The sequence below is a fragment of the Pseudopipra pipra genome, chromosome 5, assembly GCF_036250125.1.
Source record: "Pseudopipra pipra isolate bDixPip1 chromosome 5, bDixPip1.hap1, whole genome shotgun sequence".
In the NCBI taxonomy this organism is placed as follows: Eukaryota; Metazoa; Chordata; class Aves; order Passeriformes; family Pipridae; genus Pseudopipra; species Pseudopipra pipra.
This window is the reverse complement of record NC_087553.1, coordinates 19,397,052-19,421,359: the sequence shown is the minus strand read 5'-3', so window position 1 is coordinate 19,421,359 and position 24,308 is coordinate 19,397,052. Positions and strand designations below refer to the sequence as shown.

Genomic DNA, 24,308 nt, shown 5'->3' with positions numbered 1-24,308 from the left:
CTGTCTCCTTATATGTATATAATCCATATTCACTCAAAGTGTGTGTGTATATGTGTTTTCAGTTTTTCAAAACACACATTATTCAATTAGGGTCAGATGTCTAAATATCCTGTTTCTTTATCTATGTCAGATTTTATCCTACTCCATATGTATGTTGAATCTTAGCTTTCCTTGTAATTCTTGATAGTATTTGTCATACTTACAGATAGTGTCTGTTTATAGGCAGAAGCTCAATCATGAGTTCTCCCAGCAGTTCCTGACTTTATTTCAGCAATGGGATGTAGATGTGCAAAAAGCAGAGGAGCAGGAAGAAAAACTAGCGGTGGGTTTCCAGCGTGGCAGGAGTTTCACTGTATTTTTACAAGAAGGGAGTACTGTTGTTTAGACACTCAAAAAATGTAAAAACACTTCACGTAGTTGAAACAAATATATGATTACGTTTTGCAAAGAGAGTTGCATTTATAAACTTTATTGCAAGTTTATAAATGGCACTAAGTGATGCCCTAGGCCAGCATATGGCTTGAGAAAAGCCAAGACATTTATGGAGAAGAAAGATGTGTGCCATTTCTGTGCATCCAGTCTTTTGGTTCAGGGAACAAAGGAATAATGGAAAGTTTTTTCTTAAAAGTAGTTTGCTTAAAGATATGCTTGGATGTAGTAAATGTAAGAGAATTTGATAATTGAAAGGGAATAGGAACCATACCACAGAATGTAATAAAGTGATGTTGCTGTATTTGTTCTTCCAACACATTTGCAAGTTTTGCTTTTCCCCAGGCAGATTTAGGCAGCACACTAAGGAGCTGCAGGGGATAGCAAAATCCTCGTAGGATTTTACAAGGATAATTCAGGTTGGAAGGGACCTTAGGAGGTGATTCAGGGCTTAATCCAGTCTTCATCTTACTTTTATTACTAAGAGCAAGAGAAACTCTCTGGGCAGAGATCTACAAGGCACAGATTTTCCAGTGAGGGCAGAATCTCTGATTATGGAAAATGACGTTGGTGTGCTGTCCAAGTGCTTTGGTTAACAGCTAATGCAATTATGTTTTCCTTTTGCTTCTACTTCAGAATATGCTTCGTCAGCAACAAAAAGTTTTTCAACAGGCAAGAATAGTTCAAAGTCAGAGACTGAAAACCATTAAGCAACTCTATGAGCAGTTCTTAAAGGTACAGTAAATTTTTTCCTTGGAAGGCAGCTGATCCTTATCATATCACTTAAGAAAGCCGTAGTAATTTAGGTTTTTAAATTATTTGGTATTTTTGTAACAAAGTAGCTACATACTACACAGCAAGCAAAAAAATATTTTGAGTATAACTCCACAAAAATTTTACTTTTTAGTTAAAAAAAAAGGTTTTCCCCATTCATTTTACACCCAGAACAAAACACTTCATTCCCAGAATGTCCTTCCCCCACTATTTTTCTAAGTTATTTGAGAATTAAACTGAGAAAAATGAAAATACCCTAAATGATTGATTTTATAATGAATGCAGAGGCACAGCACCATAGAATCACTGAAGGATTGAGGTTGGAAGGGACCTCTGGAGGACATCTGGTCTTGCCAGCAGGCAGTACAGGAGGGCTGTCTAGAGCTGGTTGCTTAGGACTTACCTCCAAATGGCTTTTGAGGATCTCCAAGGATGGGGACTCCACAGCCCCTTGGGGCAACCTGTTCCAGTGCTCAGTTACCCTCACAGGAAAAGCATTTCTTGATGCTGAGAGGGAACTTCCTTTGTTTTCAGTTTGTCTGTCCTTCCTGGTCCTGTCACTGGGCACCTCAAGAGCCTGGAACCAGACTCAGCACTCCAGGTGTGGCCTCACCAGTGCTGAGTAGAGTGGAAAGATCACCTCCCTTGACCTGCTGGCAACACTTTTCCTAATGCAGCCTAGGAAACTGTTGGTTGCCAGTATTGCTGCAAGGGCACATTGCTGGCTTATGTTCCATTTGGTGTCCCCCAGGACCTTTTCTGCCAAGCTGTTTTCCAGCTGCATGGCCCCCAGTATATGGGGTGGGTTCAAGTCTCTCAGTTTCTGATAAATTTTAATTTATTCTGTTCAAGTCATTTTCTAACTGGTCCCATTTTGAAATTTCAGTTAGTTACAATAAGCTTAGGGTTTGGTTTGTTTTTTTTTTTCCAATTCTGGTAGTTTAGGAAAATAAATCTGAAATAGAGCAATTCTTAGTTTAAGACAGTCAAAATTTATAGAGGATATTACAGAAGCATTAATAATTATTCCAAAATGTCAAAAATGTCTTTGTCAAAGAGGAAAAGCTGAATAGAAGGTCAAGTATTACTTTGATTTTTCTCCTCAAAGATCAAAAGGTAGAAGTCAAGCCTCAAATATGCTTAAGTAAATGTAAGTTAAAGAACGTGCAACCAGACACAGAGGTAGGCATAATTGTAGGTACAAAAGGAAAGATAACCAGTGAGTTTTATTTGGGGAGAAGTGTGCAAAGACATGTAATGGGTTTTATAATCCTTACTTCAAGTCCCTCAAGGTTGCCATAATACTGAACCCCTGGCATTCCTGACAGATGTCTGTTCAAGTTCTTCTTGTGGAACTCTTAATTAAAATGCAGAATAACTACCTAAGACCTCACAGAAACTGACTGGAGGGTACCATTTCCTTCACAGGGTCCACATTGTTAAAATAGGAATGTAGGCTGGAGTATGAAGTCCTGTATGATTCCTCTGTCAAGTCTGTGACAAAACTAATCAATTACCAGTGATCACTGTAAAAATTAAATTGTAGTAAGAAAATGAATGATTGGTTTGTTTTAAATTAACTCTTTGACACTGAGGAGTTCTGAATTAAGATTATCCTTAACTTCAGAGCATGGACGAGCTGGAGAAGAGCAATGAAAATCTTCTGGCAGGTGCCCAAAATGAACTCCGCAAAGAAATGGCTATGTTGCAGAAGAAGATTATGATGGACACTGTAAGTATCAGACCTCTGAAGTTAGTTAAATGCAAAAATAGAACATTCTATTAAAAGTCATTTGACATTCATTTAATTCAAAGGACTCGTACTGATATGGCATTTGTTCAGTATTATCTCCTTTTCTCGTCACAGCAACAGCAGGAGATGGCAACTGTTCGCAAGTCTCTTCAGTCCATGTTATTCTGATGGCTCAATGGAGAAACAAGTTGTACCTAAGTAACATGACACAAGTACAGGCATTAGCCACAGAGAAGGATGCTAAGCTATAGATGTTTTAAGGTTCCTATTAAAGGCTTTCACAGATTGTTCTAATCTTGTGTCTGATAATGTTGTAAGCACGTATATTATTAAATTGTATTAATGGGGGGGCAGTATGGACCCCAAACTGTCTGTCCAATTAATTTTTAACTACTTAATGTTAACTTTCAATAGCACTGGACTGTTAAAATTGTTTCACTTTTTCTAATGCCAAATTGTTACAATGGGCAGAAGTAATAAAAAACTGCAATAGCCAGATTTTACAAATTAACTTTAGGCCTTTAGGTAAATTGTGCAAATAGAAGCATTTTTCACAAGATGCAGATTTCTGTAGTTTCAGCATTTAGTCAGCTAACATAGCAGTTATAAGTTCACAGGGTATTACATAGCTCATGTAAGATTGTTTAATGATGTGTATTACAGTAAATTAAAGTAAATTTTGTTAACTCTTTTGTTACGCTAGGTATTTAAATATCCTTGTATTAGTAAGAGATTTGTGAACTGCTGTAATTTGTCCAGAAAACATTGGGGTTTTTTTAGTTGAATGATGAGCTTTATGTATCAGCTCCAGTAAGCATAATTGAACATTATGCATTTTGGGGTATCTACTTCTTGTAGAGCCACTGCAAGAAGATGGGGTAGATTTACCTTATTTACTTAGTACAAGCTATTACAAGCCTTTGAGATGGAATATTACTTTTTGCAATCCCAAATGACTAGCAATTTAGGGAGGCCTGAATTTTAAGGGTAAAGCATTTATCTTTCATGTATCTCATTGCAGTAAATAAGTATAAATTAAACAATTGGCTTAGTGTGCATGCAGTTTGTTTCTACAGAAAACCGCTACACCTGAATATCCACTTTCACAAATCAGGTAGTTGCTCACACATTTAACGCTTTGATTTCATACCACAGTAGATAAAACAAAAACCATCCACACACCCACACACACAAATGGGATGTTTTCATAACAATATATTTCAAAACCATATCATTCTCCTCAGCTTACTAGCATTTTTAGTTCAGAATCAAGTCATTTGATGGTTCTTCAGCTCTGGAAGTCGGATTAGAGAAAAGTAACCTACAGAAACTTCAGCTATCAGGTTGCAACTGAAGTTGAATAAGAAACCAGTATTGAACTCCTTGTTCTGCCTCTACTAGGATTCAGGGAAGGAGCAATTATGGAAGTTACACTGTTACAATGATGCAAAGGCAATATAGGCCTCTCTTGGGTACCAGTAACTAGGCGGATTTGTAACTGTGCTGCTGGGTCTCAGCCCTCTAAGGACAATTAAATGCTATGAAATAGTTAACAGATTTTGCTTCCTATCTTCAATAGGTGGTTATTTGTTAGTATTTCCTCCTGTTTCTGGTTTTATTTGTTAGTATTGACTCACGTTTCTGGTTTTCTAAGTGATTCCTGCATTGTTTTCCTATCATCCACATGCCTCAATCATATCCTTAGAATTACTTACGCCTACTATGACATGACATGGTTTTAACTATTGTGGGGAACCAAATCATCTCACTCTAAAGAAGGTGCCTGTGTCTTTTCATCAGGGGGTTGTTTACAGTATTCTTTTCTATTTGCCCATGGCCTGGGTTCAGGCTAACTTCACGTGTAGATGCTGTGTCTTTCCCAGTCTCAAATAGGAGTAGTAGGATTCATTCAGAATTGATGTGAGTCACTTAAAGAGTTCCAGTCCTTTGGCAGTAACTGTTACAGTTATCCCTCAAGAATATCAGTAAATTCTTGTTAGTGTGGTAGATGCTATTTTATTCCCTCCAGATTAGCAGACAGTACATCACTAATAAAGTTCCCTGAATACCTCAGGAAGTTGTTCTGAATTAGTGTGCAGCCTGGAAGCTGCAGTGGTAGAATTTTTTAAAAAAATCACAGCATTCTTTATTGAACAGTTCAGGAGGGACTTCATGAACTCAGAGCTCAGGTACATATCAACAACTGAAAGTAGTAATGGACACTTACATTCAACAGCTTTTTACATAAATCGTATTCAAATAGTACCTCTTTAAAGGAGCTTAAGTTTATAGGGTTTGAGTGCAAGTCCTGATTTGTTCACACAGATGGTAAGCTACTTTTCTCCAGTGACAACAGCCCTGTAGTTAGGCACATTATGTTAGCCAGTGGGTCTGCTCTTAAAGAGACAGGCTTGGGGTCTGTGGGTCAGTGGGTCTGACTTCCTGGTTTGGAGTTTTACACTATGGTTTGGTTTTGTGCTGTTTTGTTTGGATAAAGTACAGCAGTAGCTACAAGAAACTTAGATCAATTATAAGGAAGATGAACACAGCAATAGCAAAAATACCACACAGGGAAATACACACGGGTGGGTTGCATTGCTAGAGCTGCAGTCATTTAAGTCCATGACCTTTGTCATTTGCTTGCAGAGTTTCACAGATACACATTAGGGTAGCTAAAGTCAGGATCCTTGAATTACACAGCTCCCTCTAGTCCAGATAACGACGAAGTGTAATGAGACAAACCTTGTTATGACTACAAAACCAGAAACTGGCCTTGAAAGAAAGTACAAGCTACAGTTTTATCTGGTAGCAGTAATTTATGTGCTTGGATACTAGAGAATGCGTGAATCCTAAAGGCACTCGTAACAGTACTCTGAAGTAGAATAAAATTTTCCTGAACTCTGCCTCCTTCATCTACTGATCCAACGGCTTGTTCCTTAGAAATACCAGAAGAGAGATTGAGTGGTTTTACCTCATGGCTGCCTCATTTTACAAGTCTTAATACTGCAGTACTGTATTTAATTGGTACATCTGACTACCACTTCAGAGCACTTCCAAGAAAACTTTAGAAACTAATGCTACAATATTAGTCACTTGGTCTAGGGAAATGTGAAATTCCTCTTTAAATTCTGGTTGGTAGCACCTTGGTTTGCAGCCTACATTCACCAAAAGAGAAGTACAAAATTGAAGTTACCTAACAGGAAAGGGCAACATTTTCAAATGTGGTATTGATGGTCTGAAATACATCCTGGTTCAAAAGTACTGATCACAATAGCATCTGCAGAACTTTGTTATCTACTAATTCTAACATCTGGTAATGTCTGGGATACGGTGAACTTTCTCATAAAACTGTTTTCTTCAAAAGCTTAATCTGTCTTCCCAAAAACAGAGGGGCTGCTTCATTCAACATTCCCCTAAATGCTTCTTCTCTTGTCCTTGACCTATTTAATCAGTCATTATGGTTTTGAACCTGTTCAGGAGCTTGATGAGATGAAATTCTGAAGACATGTATATGAAGATGAGCAGCAATCTGTAGGCACACACCAGTGGCATATCTCAGCATATCAAACAAGGATATGAACTTCAAAAAAGCAAAACAGAACAGGTTAAAACAAAGTCCAACCTTTTTTTCAATTGTCCCTACTATAAATATGTTATACTTTAACCAGGATCTATCCACGTGACAAGTGTAACAATCAATCATTTTAACATACAGCTACACAGTGGTCTAGTTTAGAAAAAACCAAAACCACCCCAAAACCCCAACACCCAAACAGCACTAAACACTTACAAAGTCCAATAAACAAAGGTTAGTCTGCAGTTCACAGAACAATTTAAACCCACATGGGCTAAAGCATAATTACATGAGAGATTTGTAAATTTACTTTCACATCTCTCTTCCAAGGAAAGAAAGCCAGTCAGCTCCCAAAATACATGGTACCCTGGCACTCCCTCCACAGTGACAGCTGAAATGGGAGCAGGTCAGAAATGGCAGAGCAGAATTACAGGGACAATTCTCAATCCATTTCTTTAACTATGGTCCAAATTAAAAGTATAAAACACTTACCAATGCTATCCATAGAACAATATATTCATCAATGAAACTGTTGAAGTACTGGTCCAGAAACAGAAGTCCTGGCCCAATAAACGCAGAGTCCTGAAGAGAGATTTCACTTTTTGTCATGTGAGCCACCTATGTAAAAAACAAATGCAAACGTGCATGACCTCCTTGCACAGCCCTGTTCTCTTGTAAGTTACATCTGTACCAGTGTAGGGGTTTCCCACTCTTTAATTTCTCAGTGTTGTATTCAAAGGGTAAGACTATGCAAGTGTATTACTGAAAACAAATCCTATCCACTTGAATAGTTGTTTTCAAGTTTAACTTGAAAATTTTGGCTTTTCCTAGCCAAAAGCTAACTAAGAAGCAGCCTTTTGCTTAGGTAACAAGACTTGTTCTCGCTGTTTAGTTAAGATAATGATGTATGCTCAGAGACACTTTACAGACTGACCAGGAGAACATTACTGGGGGCAAAGGGAAGAAATCTGTTCTCCTCATATTTAGCACTCTTAGAGACAACTTGAGCTCACCTTTAACTAAGAGTTCTTTGTAAAAACTTGGTGACCTAATAGAAGAGATGTGAAGAGTTCGTACTAGGAAGCTTAAAAACAGCAAAAGGAAAGGAGTTTAAGTGCCAAGTCTGCCATAAGAAATCATCCTGTCATTCCTTAGTTCCTTGCCTGTGGACACTCAGCAAGTATGAATAAAGTATCGAGAAGCTCTAGTGAACAAAGTGGTCTCTTAGCATAAGAATATATCATGTTCAACTCCATGCTGAACAGCAAAATTCACAGAAAAGCCTGTGAGTGTTCCAGTCTAAGGACAAACCAAAAACACAACCAGGGCAGAAGCTGACAAAGGCTTCCACACTAAGGCAGGCAAGGATGCATCTCTCCTGCTAGCAGGATCTGCTGAAGGGAGCAATTCCTGGCTGACATCTGGAGTGATGTGCAAGAGCAGCCCTGCAGGGTTAGCACCCATGGAGTAGCTCTGGCACATCCACAAAAACTGCACTGATCTCAGCTGGGCCTCCCACCAGGTGACACCTTCAGTTTTTACTGCAGTTTGCTCACTCCAGATAAACCCACGAAATCCTCTCCCCACTACTGTTACACATTTGCTCCTGGAGCAGATTGTCCTTAAAGCTACATATCAAAGGAAATATGGTCTGCTCAGCAATGCCCATGAATGAGGGCACATACACCCAGGGGTGACTGCTGGTTACAAGGACCCAGGGCTCCTCCGAATGAGCAAGGAATGAACAAGGCAGTTCATCTGCTTGACAGAACTGCCTCAAGTTCAGTCTTAAGGCTCAGTATTCCTATCAGCATTCTCTCTCTTGAAGAGGTAGTAGCTTATTAGGTGAACACCTGTTTAGCAAAAAAGTCTGTCAAATACCTGTTTTCTAGTGCTGGAAAAATGTGATGCTGGGAGATAAAAATGAGCTGGCTGGATTATTGTTATTAGAAAATATGTAGTAAGGCAGATTTTTTTTTGATTTTTTTTTTAATCCATTGATGAGGTTCTTATGTATTAATAAAGGAAAAGACAGGAAAGTTTCTCTCACAGTTTTAATGATTAAAGTAAATTCCTCTTTTAAATAACTAAATCAGAAGTCACAGCACTGTTAGTAAGGTTTGAGGGACCAGAGTTAGGATGTTAAACATAGACAGTATATTTCTAGGAGTAAATTAAACAAAACTGAAAGTTCTAATCAGTACATTCAACAGGACGTATGCATTTGCAGCAGTTATCATATAGAATCTGTCTGTAGGACCCTGAGTATAGTTCAGTGTCTTGGTCATAATGAAACTGGTAATACCCTGGCAGAGCAGAATGGGAAAATTTGCATGAAGCCTTCTGACCTAGCAAGTGTTAAGCCAAGAACTAATTTAGTTTTAGGAGGTTAAGGACTGAAAGAAAAATTCTTACCACCAACTTCTGTGAGATTTTGGCATTCACAAACCCAAATGTTAAGACATACAGGCAAGCATGTTTTTCAAACAGCTGAGTTGTAGACTTTTTATAAATCATAGTGGCCAGTGTGATAAGTAGTCCAATGTGCAGGCCTGGTGAAAGAACACTTGTTCCCTGAAATGTAAATGGACAGAAAATTTGTCTTAGACTTCAGTCACAGAGTAAGGTCCAGATTTTATACATATTTCAAATCCCATTAAACAAAACCAGAGTTGCCAAAACTCGCGGAAGTCCATTAGCATTAGGCCCCTGCTATTGGTATCCTTTGCAGTGACCACTAATCAATTTTGTAAGAAAACTCATTGCTGGCTCCCACGACAGAAGACATCTAGTAACAGGCAGAGAGAAGTTAGATAATACAGTCTTTACTTTAGCCATTCAACACTCATGTGCCTTTCTGCTTAAATGCTTAAACAAATAAAACCCTTATGATCATCCGAAATGCAATAAATTACAGGCATAAATTATTGAAACCTCATTCAGATTTTTAGAGCAACTTACTGCTATTGTAGATCCATTCTTTCCAACCCCTCCACCAAAGATGACACGGAAGTAATTGAAAAAAGAAAGTGCTGTTCCACACAGGATGCCAATAACTGCAAAGAACTTCAGTTCTAAGCCCACCAGAGGGACCTTAGCAGAACACAAAAAAACAAAACCAAAACAACCACAACAAGACAAGAGAAAGATATCAGAGGTTAAGCACAACACCTTTTTTAAAAAGGGATTATAGAAGCCACTCACACCTACTAAACAAACACATTATTTCAACTCTCACTTTCTCAGGAAAAAGCTCAGGACAAGTGTTTGGAATTTGTTTCCTTACTAAGGAAACAAGAAATATCTTTTGTAATGTTTAAACTCAACTTTTGAGTACTTAAGTTCTGTTCTTGAGATTCAGCTAGATCTTACTCTGTTCCTCCTTACTACGTTCTTCAAACATTTTTACTACATAAGCAAAAACTTGACACAGAGTACTGCACCACCATGGTATGGGAGGGGGGAGGAGGGGAGTTCCTCCTATTTCACTGGATAACACAACACTGAACCACAGGAAACACAAACACCATCTGCCTGCTGTGTGTTTTGGTAGGTTATTTGTATGCTGTATCTTTGCATATCATGAGACTATGCTGAATAGTCTCCAGATACAAATTTTAATTAAACAGTTACCTTTTGGAATCAATTGCAGTTTCAAGGAACCCTCCAAAGGCAGCAGAGGATTAAAAAAAAAGTAGTAATAAATTGAAACCATTGACTATATTTTTGAATATAGAGTGTTTTGAGATACAGCATAACTACAACAGATTTTAATAGTGAAGGAAAAAGAAATCAATCATAATTAAAGTCTAATGAACCTACTTTATTTTCCAACATTAAAATAAGCTTTTTGAAAACAAACAAAAAATATCTTGCAGTATGGGGAAAGGAAAAACTTTAGCTAAGCATTTCTTAATTGCTGAGTAAACTTATGAATTTATTTTAATTTCTTGGTGGTTTATATTTAGGTTAATTTGTATTGGTTATCAATAGTATGGAATGGTTTCAGCTCTTCCTTGTGCTACAGCCAAGCAGAACTATACATTTCTGAGTAAAGACCCTAGAAAGGATGAAGATCTTAAGTTTCATATACTTCTGATACTGTCCACTAAAGTGCATCTCTAAAGATCAGAATAAAAGTCAGAGAGAGAAAGGAATTCTATAAATAGAGATTACATTTATGTGGCTGTGATATAACTGTTAAACGTCAGTGTATCTGAATCAACACAAATATGGACTAACCAAAATCCCCCTGACTTCATCCCATGGTTTCATTAGATTAAAACATTTCATCCTTAAATTTTAAAATAGATCGTTTAACTGAAAAGAAATGTATGTCTTACAATATCCAAAATATATCAAACCAGAACAAAAACTATTAGCTGAAGTGTAGAGTATTATTTCCAGATCAGAAGTTCATATAAGTGGCAGATGGGGTCTTTTTTCCTCTGTGTAGCTCTAAATTGTGCATAGGCAGTCACACCATTATATCTATGGTAACTACAACATCAAAACAACCTGCATTTATACAATAAGCTAAAACAGAACATTAGACAACTGGTTGGAACTGTGAGCACTTACAGGAACTGAATGCTCAACAGGAACTCTGAACACTTAACACACTTACCTTATAGTCCCATATTGCTGGTCCTGCATATGCAGATATCAAGAGCAGCATTGTTATGGCTATCTGAACTTCAGTTACATCAATTCTGTGAAGCAAAAGAAGAGATTTAGTTAAAGAAAAGGACTTTTTGCTGTGTGTAAAGTGTGTGCGTGTGGGGAGGGGAGAATAAAACCCCAGTAACTGTACTTCAAATTACATCAATGTACATAAATTACTTTCCTTGATTGAGAAAGGTACTCTATATGTAGGCACACATCTCTGGCTAAGATGTAAAATTAAAGCTATACTTCTTATCTGGAGCAAGCTGCGTATCATTTTAATAGAGGGAAATCTTTAATGAATACATTGTTAACTATCTGAGAATTCTGTACAAATTTACAGACTTGTTGGTATGTAAGTGTCAAATCAAAGTTTAAGGGAAGCTCACAGGTAAATGCAATCAACCATTTCCAATAGAAGCAGAGCACATAAAAGCAGAGACTGTAAAGAGCAGGCTGGGACAGAAGGGATTTCTTTAAGCCAACATATCATGAAAATCTGACAGATACAGCCTGCAGGATGTAAGGGAGAACTGTGTCAATGGATAGCTAAGCATCTGTCCCGTTTCTGAGGACATGTAATTGCTATCTTGCTTTTTCTTCATAAAAGCTGTTTTAAAAAAGGTGGCCTTGTATGCCCTATCAAGTCTAGACTTCCAACTTTTTTGTTCTCAGACAACTCTTTAGTACTGTCTTAAACTGATGAAATGTTATGAGAAGAACTTATATATAAAAAAAGTTAAGCAGAGGCTCAAGACAAAAAAACCCCTAAAAACTTCCAATAAAGCTTTAAAATAAATAATAAAAAAAGTTGTGCACATCAAAGGTGCCTTTTAAGGTACCAAAGGTTTTGAGACAGGTACCTGATCTTCATACTGAAGCTACCAGCAGTGACAATAAATGTTCAAAATACAAAATTTCTTTAAGCAGTTAGAATAAATTTGCTGGTTTAAGATATTATGACCAAAGTCAATGTGTTGTTACTCACTTTGCATGTGAACTGTTTGCATAGGAAACAGTGTATTTTTAAAGGGAGAGAGCAATCAACTCTTGGTGAACAGAACATTCACCTGAACTTGATAATCATGGTAATATTAAACTCTCTTCTTTCATTAGAAAGATGGTGATAAAATATGCTAGGTTTCATGACAATCTTCTGACTCTTAGAGCCAAAGTTTAAACTGTAGCTAGGTAATAAGCTGAGGTGTTTGTCACTACTTAAAGCTGTTAGAATGGGGAGTCCTTGTCTTCCTACACCATTGCATTCCTCCAACTTTACCAGCTGTAGTGCTCATCAGACTCCAAGGTGAGCCAGTTCAGCTTGCCAGTCTAGTGTAGGCTTTTCATCTTCTGCCCATTTCATGAACTGGCTCAAAGTCAAATGACAGTCTGTTATGGGACAGTGGTGCTGGGAGTGGGCTCTTCCCTCTCTGCCAGGGATGAAGTGTTACATCTACCCAGTCATTGCTGAACTTGTTGGTTACATCATTCAAAAGTGTCCATGTGCAAGTGCAAGCGTTCACAGGTTGCACTCTGCACTGTTAACACTTATTTCTAATCTGTATTGGCTTTGTTGCTGCTGGTGGTGGGAGGAAGCTTGAAGTTGAATCATTATATGTGCCAAAGTTTAATACTCAGTTTTACAGAGGCTCAGACTGTTGGTTGCAACAGAGCCCAAATCACAGTCCAAAGACTTTAATCAGACATTGTGCAGTATTCCACATAACCTGACAGTGTTACATTATTGAGCTCTCTGATCCTTCCTGGCCATCAGCAGTAGGAATCTCTCATCTGTGATTTGATTTCTAAAATCAAGTGCTGCTAATTCAGGAACAGCATCAGTGAAAGCTTCCATCCATGTTATTATGTATTACCATGTTTAGAACACTATACTAATGCCTTCTTCATTTAGACTCACACCTCTGTTCTTAAGAGAAACAAAACTGCAAGCCTTGAAAAAAACTGTGACCTGTTTTCACTGAACAGAAATGAGTTATCTTGGAGAAAAGTTTTGTCTGTTTAACTTCAAACAGTAAGCATGGAACACCAGGCTGTTCTGAACTGTCTGTACTATGCACTATCACTGTGCTTAAGCAGAAGTAACTGAGTTTTTAATGATGTAATTTTTATGTGGTATAGGAGTCTCAGTGCCTTCCTGATGTGGGGAAATCATTCTTACACTTTATGCAAGAACAACAGGCACAGAAAAGCAATCATGTCTGCAAAATGCCAGGGCTCATGGCACAGTCCATCTCCCTTCAGTCACGCACAGAAATGATCCTATTTCAGCCATCACTCTAAAGCACCTATTTTGGTTTACAGCACAAGATGTCCTTTAAAAATCAGGATGTGCAGGCAGGCAGAAGCATTATAGTTTGCATGGTAAAATGCATTATCAGCAAACTAAAAAGAGCCCTTAGCAATATCCCAGGGACAGCCTGCATTCGATGCAGACATCGAACAGTATGCGAGGACAGCTGGTCACCAGCCTGTGTGCCCAGGGATGCTCAGATTTGCTTCTCACAGGTCAAAGCTAAGAAGGACTATGAACAGGTGACTTGGAAAGTGACTGGGATTAGCAGAAGGACAGCCTTCATCTATCACTTATTTCCCATGGAAGTCTCTTATTTTGCTGCCATGGAAGTCTCTGATCTTTTCCTCACTGAAGTGCAGCTTATTGCTTAAAAACAGCAAAGGCCATGGCTAGGCACCACCACAGCTACAGGAGGGTGCAGCAACCCCCACACTATTAGCAGTTAAATTGAAATCATATCTTCTACATGAATGTTATGACTTTTCCTCCTATGCTGCAGTGAAACAGATGAAACTTCTATCAGGTCATGAACAGCATCACAGCAATCTCCAGAACTGTGACCTAACACAAAACCTAAAAGTATGAGCCAGATTAAAAGCAAGGCCCCCACATAAACATGGGGTAATTCTTCAAGCACTGCCATAGCTCTGTGGAGCTCCTCGCTGAATGATGCAATGGATGCAGAGAGTTTGTTCCAAGGAAGACTGAAGATGTCTATGAAAGGGAAACCCATTAGCAGGGGAATATATCTAAAAATGTATGTGGTTCAGAGTCCCCTGGGGCTGAAACTGTTCTGTGGCTGGGAGATTACAAAGGTAGGTACTGCACATGCTTGGTCTGTCCCTACTCCTACACAGAGTACTTGTCTACAATGTAAACAAGACATCTCTGGCCTGAGCCTGCACGGTGCTTTTATGGGTTTTGAGAACAAATGTACAGACAAAAGAGCCAAATGCATACAAACAAAGTGTATATAGCTAAAAATCAGCTGCTAAAAGAACAAGTCCTCAGTATCATGCAGAGTTTAAACTTCTTGCCAGGTAAAACACAAGAGTGGAAGGTAGATGAGAAAGAACGTGAGAGAAAGAGAAAGCAGGGAGTAAACCAAGAAGAAACTGAAAGCAGCTAGCAGCCTCAGACATTAAGCCACATGTGCTTCTAAAGATACCTACTTACTTTCCAAACCTTAGTATGCCTGATACATATGTCTGCCAGTGAGCAGAATAGAACATGAACAGTCCCACAAAACAACAGAAAAACAACCAGTCAGGATTTGTTCCTAGTCGGATTGCTATGCAGGATCCAAGGACAACAAAAACTGAAAAGCAGAAATGAACACGTTAGTTATATAACCTCTTTGCTTGAAATACAGAGAAATTACAAAAAATAAAATAAAAATCACAGGGCATTTTACAATCACTCTAACAAAGCAATGCTATGACTGATACTTTACTGAGTAGCTAAGCTGCTAACTTCAGGGAGAGTCCTGCCAGGAGAGGCCAAAACACAGCACTCCTTTTCTGCCAAGTGAGGGCCCTGCCTTCTGGCCTTCAGGGGTTCTCCCTTCTCCTAGCCTTGTCATCACTGTGTTCTCTGCAACACTGGCAACTTCGGCTGAAGGGCTCAGCTCAGAGACTGGCAGCTGCACTCCTCTGGGAAATGAGGCATAAAGAACCTACTAAGTCCCAGAGCAACTGGTTTCAGCCAGTAAGCTTTATAGAAGGCATTGGCACCAACAGCCACTAAGTTTTGGAAAGTGAAATAGAGCAAGGCTTACTTCTTAAGGACTCACAACTTTTTTAAAACTCATTCTTCTATGGAATTATCCTTCTTCCAAGTGCCAGGCTGGATGCCCTATTACCAAACTGATATTTTGGCACCTCACTCCTAAAGTTGAATCTTTAGTTTCACATGCCAGCATCAGTCTTTTATATCCTTCAAATACTTTATTTGGCATCATCTGTACCCTATGGAAAACACAGGCTATGCAAAGTAAAGAATTTTTAGGCATGGTCTTATGGGGTTCTTTGTTCACCATGTAGCTCATTCAAAGAACATTGTATGTGAAGGTGCACAGTAAGTAAGACCAGAATGCATCTTACCCAACACCTGCCAAAGGAAGTTCTGAAATATCCCCCCTGATACTGGACAAGGGTGCAAAGGTCAGAGGCAGACTTGGCTGCACGGACCAGGAGATGGAGAAGTTATACTAAAAGATGGGAAAATGCTGACCCTGCTCTGAGCAGGGGTAACTTCTATAAACTAGGATGGGTAACAGTAGGTGAAGGCTACCTGTGGAAATAGAGTCGCAACCATGATCAAAGAGTTCTCCTAGAGGAGAACTAGTGTTTGTTCTTCTGGCTTGCTTCCCATCAATGGCATCCAGAGACTGGTAGATAAAAAGTCCTAATGCACCCAGGATGTATGCCCAAGAAGGTGCCTGAAAGAGATTCACATAAAACGTCACTAGGTAGTTCCCAATTTCTTATCTGATAATCTGTTTCATTAAAGGTAAAATAATGTTCAGCAGAAAACGATATTATATTGTGCTATTTGTTACTTAATTAATGGGCAAACCAAACACCTTGCACTAATTTCTATGTGAATTGTAGTAACTACTGTAATGAACTACTTCAGATACACCAGTGGAACACAGGTCTTTCTATTTACTTTTAAAAAACCCAAAACTTTACGTTCGCTTCTGCATCAACTGGTTTCTTTTTCTACCTAAATAACCACCATATTTCTGTAATTATTTGCATTCTTTGTGCTGGAAAATGTTATAAAATAAGATTAATCTTTAAGAAAGAAAGCAGTGGCAAAGCCCTTACTAAAGCTCTCAGCGTTTTATGTGATAGACACTTAGATGATTTGCTCAGATTTACAACATATACATATAAAAACCTGTTACATTTTTTACTAAATAAAGACTTCAGCCTCCAGGGAAAGGTATTTTTTCCAACATAGAAAAATTGACTACATAGGCACTTTGGACGGGGTTTAGAGAAATTAAGTAATTCACTAAACACGCAGGAGCAACTATCTACTTAATTTACACTATCAGAGTTTCAGAATGAGCTGTGAATTAGTTAACACCAGTCTTAGGTTCAAAGGAACTGTTCTGCAGTCATTCCTTTCAAAAGAATTATTTCCATATGCACAGTCAGTATGACTTTGTCTAGGAATTAAGTTTTGATAAAAATTATTTAAAACATCTATTGAACAAAGCACAGGTAACATTTTTGCCTCAAGTAGTGTCAAGTGGTATCCTTAGCATTTAGAAGCACTGTTCATGAAAAGTCAGGTATAAATGCTGGAAATGCAACTTGCAGGTTGAACAAGTGAAAACCCACAGGGCTGGATCCTTTCCAACTCCCAGGTAAGGGACAGCTGCTGTGGCACTCCACCTCTGCAATTCCTCTCCTGCAGCACACATTGACCAACATGATTTCATGTATTCCCTAAGTCCAGTAAAGGCTATTAAGCAGATTTAGACAGATCAGATCTCACCAATGTTACCGTGAAGTGCCACAAAGATAACCTGCAGTGTTTCACGAGGCGTCTCTGCTGCGACACGCTTCTACCAGTTATGAAATGACTGAGATCTATCAAAACTTGTCATCCTAATCCCTGGATTTTAGCAAGTAAACAAGGCCACGCTTGGCAATTCTGCACAGGACAACACTGGCTTTTTGGTTGCATTAGGCTCCCCTCCTTTTGCAACCATACACCTCTAACTGAAATAGATTTTAGCTTGCTTTAGTTATCAGGTTCTCCACACCACAGACGAAAGCAGACTGTATCCAGTGCTAAATATACTAGCCAAATTCCTTAGCCACTCGGCATTCACCCCAGCGTGAGGCACATCACCAATGAAGTCAAATGCCAAAGCATGGGCACTTTCTTACTTAACTTGATCATTTCCATCATTGAAACACCACTAAGGAAGAGAAACGTGTTATGGCATGATTTTTTTTATCATTAGCTGTAGTGCTGTATGCTGCATGCATAGCATCAGCACAGTCTTTTTAAATGCAATCTCCATGAGAAATACAGCCTCAATTCTAACCAAACCAGAAGGCCTGCATGCTGGTCACTGTAGTCAGTTTATGAAAGTTTCCACAACCCACAGAACATGATGCAAGAATTTCTGTTCAAGGTAACACTGTTTACATTTATCTTGCTGCAAAACAAATGTAATACATTAAATGTAAAAATAAACAAATAAATCAGCTTTAACTCAAACTTCTCTTATTAGATCTTTTTGACAAAGAAATGGCTTTTGTCTAGTTGCAAGCTATAATACAGGTATAATCATTCAGACTGCTGATCCAAATCTGTTTGCATTAGCTCCTACTGGTACAAATCAAAGCAACAGTCCTCCTAGACTCCAAAACTAAAGCACTCTGCCCCTTGATCTGGAAAGGCAGGGAGAGAGTGTTCACCTTCTTCCCAAGGATCATCTGTATCCATTAGCACCTGTAGCGGATGTATCAGTATTCCCACAGTTGACGAAAAGGGAAAAAGATCCTGGTTAAGAACAGGGGAACAGGTGTCAGAGAGCTTAGAAACACCATCTGGAGCATTTCATCCCTTAGCTGTCAGTTCAAATTTAACCCAAAGTGGTAATAACCAAAATTCATTTGTGATCAACTGTCATTTCGCATATTAAATGAATGCTCTAATGTTTTAATCAGTAAAAAACAGTTTTCCAAATCACCAACGGTAAACAGAGGTTTCCAAAGTTCCTAATAACCACAGATTTTCTCTGCTATTCCCCTTCTCAATACAACTACAGCTGCTGTCTCCTCCGCCTTCTCACATGCCTGGCTCTCCATCCAGGGATGTCCCCTGACAGCTTCCCACGCTGGACCCAAGTAGTTCACAAATTAGAGAAGTGGGAACATTTGAGAATGCTGACATGGCCGACAGACTGAGCAGAAAGGTCAGGAGGCTCCCAATAATCATCAGCTTTTCACTGATGAGGTGTTTATTATCTCTGCCCGAAGTGATATCCTGCCCAAGCAAATGTATTATTTGGCCAGAGCCAGATGCTATTCTCACAGAACTAGAAGAGAACACAAACCTGGGCGAAGAAGGCCAGCAGTGGAGGAGATACTTCTCTGCTTCAACTCAAAAGGATGTCTGAAAGACCATACAGCCCCAGAATCTTGTCACACACAGATTCGATACAGCAGGTTCGGTCATCTACTGAACCAGAGGGTGCCAAAACAATAAGCCACGTGCATGTCGTGTTTGACAGGTATGTGTGACATGCCTCTCCTTCAGAAACAATGGAGGTAGAACAGCAGCCATTCTTCTGCTTCTGTGATTCCACCTCACAAAAGAGTGCACAAAGCTGCAGAAGACTACATGTGACAGGGAGATCCCTTACGACTTGTTTCAAGCAAAGTCCAAGTCCAGAGAGTTCAACAAGCCAAGCTCTTGCAATATTCAAAGATTCAGTTCCCCTTAACTACTCATCACATTTAGCCATAATCTCACTTCCTCAATCCACAGCTAATAGTTTTGCCCCAGTTTACATGGCCCCTCCTTGGAACAAATCCAGAACAGAGGAGGACATTTTGACTGGACTCCCTCCCTCTTCCTCCCAAACATGGATCATTTCCCTCCCTTCACTGTGTGCAACTGTACTAACAGCAGGAGAAGGGAGGAGGCTGTTCAAACCTGAACTGCAGCAGGGGAAGAGGGCAGGGTTGAAAAAAATAAAAAAATCATAAAAATAATAATTAAAAAATCATACTGCAGTCCAAGTACATGCACACCAAGGACTCCTTGCATTCCTGTAGCATCCTCCTCTCTCCAACAAGCTCTCTGAAAGAGCTCATTTCCTTCAAGTGTCAGGATTCCTGGACCTTCACTGTCTTATTTCATGCCAAATAACCTCCTTCTCCCATTCACAACTGATTCCTCTGTTCCTCACTGATTGGTACTGGATGAATTTCCCACTCCACTCAGTGCTTCACACTTCTATACACAGTCAGGGGCTTCATCCTTCGTACTCTCCCCCACTGACACACACACCCAGTTCATAGCAGCTTCTCCAGTTCGACCTCTTCTCTATTCTCTCTCCCAAAAACCTCAGTTGTGCCCTTGCTGTTTACATAATATCATGCCTGTGAATATCTTCCCCTCATTTTTCCCTCTGGTAGGAAAAACTTCAAGATAATCCCTCTTTCAGTTTTAAACGTGGTTTGTTTGTTTGGAGAAGTTTGTTGGGGTTTTTTTAAGAAAGATTTTTAAAAAGAGAGAGAGAGAAGCAGAGATAGCATCTCACCAATGTTCCTCTCCCTCCAAGCAGTTAACAGTAGAGATAGCTGGAGTCACCTAGACCCTCCATTGCTTTTTGGTCTCCCTAGATGTATGGCTTTCTAAACAGCATGTTTCAGCAAGGTATGACATCCTTTTATAAATTCACTACACTATTTCTTAAACAATTCTATGGAGATAGCCATCACAAGCCTCCCGTCCTTCCCTCTGCATGAGAACCCTTGAGCCCCTGCCCCCTTTTGCTATAATTGCCCGAACTGCATATCCATAATCCATGCTTTTCTCTTCCTGTCTTCCCTCTATTCCAAGTTGTTTGCTGAGATCCTACTGTAATTGCTACGAGATTTTTTTAATAAATTCAATACAAAGTAGTAATTACAGTTAGTGTGCATTTCTGTCCTAAAATTCCAGCTTCCCAAACCCTTCTAAGATTCTATGACTCTATAAAAGAGGGTAGATCTAGACTAGATATAAGGATGATTTTTTTTTTATGATGAGGGCTGTAAAACACTGGCACAGGTTGCCCAGAGAGGTTGTGGATGCCCCATTCCTGGAAATACTTACAGTGAGGCTGGATGGGGCTCTAAGCAACCCAATCTAGTTGAAGATGTCCCTGCTCATGGCAGGGGGGCTGGACAGGATGGCTTTTAAAGGTCTCTTCCACTCAACTATTGTATGCTTTTAGAGAGACCTGTGGCTGAGCTTGAAGGATTACCAAAGTTAGGCCCCTCCATGAGCAACCATGACAGTAGAGGATCAAAGTTTCCTTTCACTCTTTTAGAAATACAGAGAATTATGTCTAGTCAGTTCTCTTCCCAGTTTTACCCAGAATGGGGAGGAGTACATGAGATTCGCCTGCAAAACCTAACTGACTGTAGCTACTTCAGAGAAGTCTGCTGGCAGTGGAGCAAAACAATTCACTGGCAAATGGTGGGGATAAAATGGAAATCCTCACCTAAAAACCGCTCCTTTTTGCACTCTAACACAGCAAATACACATTGCTCATAGTTAACATCAGCAAAACTTTTCATTCCTAATATTTTATAATTAGTGTCAAAAAACCCCAAACAACCCCAAAACAAAATATAACCTAGGCTGCAGTCACAGTGAACCAGATATTTCAGCCCTCCGCAGAAAATGAAATGTGCAGGTGACCTCACCACCACACCTGTATATTATTTTTATAGATTATTCTCCTAAGTTACAGAGGGTAGGAAACGGGACAAACACTCAACAAAACCACACACACATGGATTTTGGTTACAACAGTGCTTGAAGGGTGCAATCTGCTAATGGCTTAGCTGCAAATAAGAAGGCTTATGTTGAAACATGCGTTTACAGAAGGCAGTGAAACAACCCATGTTCCTGCTAGACAAGAAGACATTCCTGAAGCAGACAATATTTTATAAATCCAAAACATACTGTGTTGGTCAGTAACAAACTGGCTTTTAGTGGCTACTGATGCTGATGAAAACAAAAAGAACAGTGTATAGGGAAATAATGCCTCTACATTAAGAGACCAAGGGAGCATTGTATGGTTTGAGACATTAATTGCACTGGGGTTGGGGGTAAGCAGTATGAAATTGTGGAAATCCCTGCAATATGACATAATGGAAGCGGAAAGAACAAACAGGTTCAAAACAACTAATTCAAAGGGCAAAATCATGAGGTGGAAAGTGTCCACGGGTAAACAGATCCATCAGCTGCTGTTCTAGCAAGTAACCCAAGTAGAATCCCCTGCAAAGAAACTGCTAAACCACAGTCTTGGCAGCTGGAAGGGCGTATTGAAGAAATATGTCTTTTCCAAGCATCCGTCAGCAGCTACTCTCTGAGGGATTTCAGCTACCAGTCTTACTTGTTTTGGACAGTTTGTACAAACATCAAGACTTCTGTGTTTTTAACAAAGGCCTAACAAAATGGCCCACTTAAAACTGGTTAGGGAATAAAAAACAACCACACAAACCAACTCAGAACCACCCCCTCCTCCCCAAAAAAATAAACTCAAACCAAAACTTGCTTGTTATTTTATCCAAGTCTTCTATCCAGTGCACCCACTCTTCTACCAAGGGAATAGAACAAGTTCTTGTTTGTCCATCAGGTAATTAAGACTTGTTCATGAATGGAAGAGTTGCCTAGGCCATATGGAGAAGTGGTGTTGAAGTTCACTATGATATTAGTTCAATCTGTGATTTCAATCATTTTTAACATCATCTTCAGTTCCACCTATCCCCTCCAGTCTACACCTCCCAGCCAAAACTACAAAGTAGATATTACAACAGCACATATAGCACCTATTAGTGTTGCAACAGTTTTAGCTTCAAAAAGCCATCCAGAAACCTGACCTCACCTTAGGTGGAAGACAAGCTGAGTCATTAAACAAGCAAAGGAGAATGATGCTTCTAAAGTGATGCAGCAAGAGAAAATCAGGGCTACTCTCAACAGTGCAGAGGCAAGAAACAAAAAAACAGGATGAGTCTGGCTTCGCAGTACATATTTATAAAGGATATACTGACATCTGCACAAAAAAGTGTAGTCCAAACTGTAGGTTCTTATAAAATTCAGCTTCCACAATAAAAAAAAAAACAACAAACAAAACCAACACCTCAAAACCCACAAAACCAGTAAAGTTCCTGAAATCTAACCTAAGCTTTCTTGGAAGGAATAATTCTCTGGATGTCTGCAACACAACTTTTTTTTTTTGGTAATAGAGTCTTCAAGAGAAAATAACTTAAAATTTACTTTCTGCTTTTATATCTGAATAGCAAAGAGAAAAAGTTAAAATGAACATCCAGACACATAGCTAGCACTCGACTGATATTTTCATCACAAAGCTAAGCTAAAGGTAGCAGTTCCACAAATATTTTAATTCCAAAAGTGTCACTAGAAGACAATATGTGGTTTCCAACCATTCGGTATCACCTCTGTTCTCCCTTCTCCTACTACCGAACGCCAGAGTGCCTGATGATGTAAATCAGGGCAGTGATTAGGGCAAGATCAAAGCAAAATTAATTTTGATCTGCATCAGATTCCTGATATGTCTGTCACAAACACCTCTGCTAGCACAAAGGGCAAAGCAACTAGAGAAAAAGAAATGTTCTTCTAGCACAAACGCTCACCAAAGTAAATCTATGTAATTAAAACAATGAAAACAACCAACAGCTAACCTCTGCTATTAGGATTTAAGCCCACCAGAACACAAGGAAAACTGCCACCTTTGAAGGTATTTTACCCATATAAAACAACTTTCCCCTGATAATTGCTACCCTAACCACCATAAAGAGACTGCAATGGGAAACTTCTAACAGGCTTCGAAGCTGACAGAGCTCCTTAAATTGTCAGAGGAACTGCAGGCAACGCAGTTCAAGTGACAGCAGCCCCACGTTAACAAGCCTGTTTTCCCTCCAGAAGTTAAAGCGATTAAATATTTCCCACACGAGGACAGGAAACATTTAAGCTACTATCAGCTAACACACCTGCGACATCACCGACCCGCAGCTGTGAACCAAGCGATGCTGAAGGGGCAGGAGCCATACCCCACGGCCAGCTCCAGCCAGCCCTGCCCCGTTCCTGGGCACATCCCGCACTCTCTCTCCTGACCAGCAGCTGGTTCTGCCTCCATGGCCCCTGTGTTACAGCGTTCCTCCCGAGCCCCCAGGGTTACCTCTCCTACCCAGCAAGCTGAGGCACACACGGGATATGACGGTCGGTGGAGGAGTCAGGGGTCCCACGCACCAGTGCGAACCACACCGTGCGGTGCAGGACGGTGCCCACCGAAGGCCCGGCCCCGCGGGGCCCTCTGGTCAGCGAAGGGCCGGGCAGGAGAGCGGAGCCCACTGAACCTCGTCCTTTCACAGCATTTTGGCATTCAAACCTTAACATCCATCTCCAGCTTGACCCCTGCTGCCCCGAAGTGTGAGCCTCGCACCGCCGCTCCCCTGATTTCTCAGGACAAACCCGCAGCGCTGCCTCAGCCCCCGTTCCCACGGGACGCCCGGTGCAGCCGCCAGTGACGGGGCACCGCACCCCGCGGGGCACGGCCCGGGGCCTCCATGGGCGGCCAGGACGCACCAGCGGCCACCGGGACGCGTGGGGCGGTCGGCAGGGAAGGGGTCGGGCTGTGCCGGAGAGGCGGCGGCCGCCGCTGGCGGTACCTGCTCGGCGGCGCTGGGGCAGCAGGCGATGAGCGGCAGCGCCGTCAGGCAATTCAGCAGGAGGCCGCCCATGGTGATGGCGTTGGGCGCCAGCCACAGCGGGACCTGCTCCACCAGCCAGCCCCAGTACGGCTGCAGCCACGGCTCCAGCAGCGAGCGCCCGGCCGCGCTGTAGCGGTGCTGCTCCAGGCGCTTCAGCTGCGCCGGGCTGAGGGGCGCGGGCAGAGCCCAGGGCACGGCCATGCCGGCACCGCCGCACCGGACGGCACCGGGGTCACGGAGCCGCCGCCGCTCGGGGCGGGGCCGGGCCGGGGGCAGCGGCGGAAGAGGCCGACGCCCAGCAGCGGCCTGGCCGGA

General features: G+C 40.6%; 2 protein-coding genes across 14 annotated transcripts in view; one reads left to right on the top strand and one right to left on the bottom strand.

Moving 5' to 3' along the window:
- The window catches only part of SYCP3 (synaptonemal complex protein 3), an 11,539-nt gene extending 7,527 nt beyond the window's left edge, over positions 1-4,012 (top strand). For all 8 annotated transcript variants that reach the window (XM_064654813.1, XM_064654812.1, XM_064654811.1 and 5 more), the window contains exons 6-9: positions 223-322; positions 1,066-1,164; positions 2,831-2,935; positions 3,071-4,012. In XM_064654813.1, the coding sequence (XP_064510883.1) occupies positions 223-322; positions 1,066-1,164; positions 2,831-2,935; positions 3,071-3,124 (358 nt within the window). In that variant the 3' untranslated portion in view covers positions 3,125-4,012. The remainder of the gene's footprint in view (positions 1-222; positions 323-1,065; positions 1,165-2,830; positions 2,936-3,070) is intronic.
- CHPT1 (choline phosphotransferase 1) lies at positions 2,993-24,308 on the bottom strand. 6 transcript variants are annotated; one of them, XR_010430645.1, is made up of 9 exons: positions 23,952-24,308; positions 15,802-15,949; positions 14,686-14,827; positions 11,158-11,242; positions 9,492-9,623; positions 8,946-9,104; positions 7,023-7,148; positions 4,206-6,536; positions 2,993-3,150 (listed from the first exon to the last, which is right to left on the bottom strand). XR_010430645.1 is itself a non-coding variant. In XM_064654803.1 (9 exons), exons 1-9 carry the CDS (start codon positions 24,192-24,194, stop codon positions 3,106-3,108), a joined length of 1,191 nt encoding a protein of 396 aa, XP_064510873.1. In that variant the 5' UTR covers positions 24,195-24,308; the 3' UTR covers positions 2,993-3,105. The 6 variants fall into 6 exon arrangements, 4 of the variants coding, with proteins under 4 accessions (XP_064510873.1, XP_064510875.1, XP_064510876.1 ...); XR_010430646.1 differs by having other exon boundaries at positions 6,150-6,536; XM_064654803.1 differs by having other exon boundaries at positions 6,426-6,536.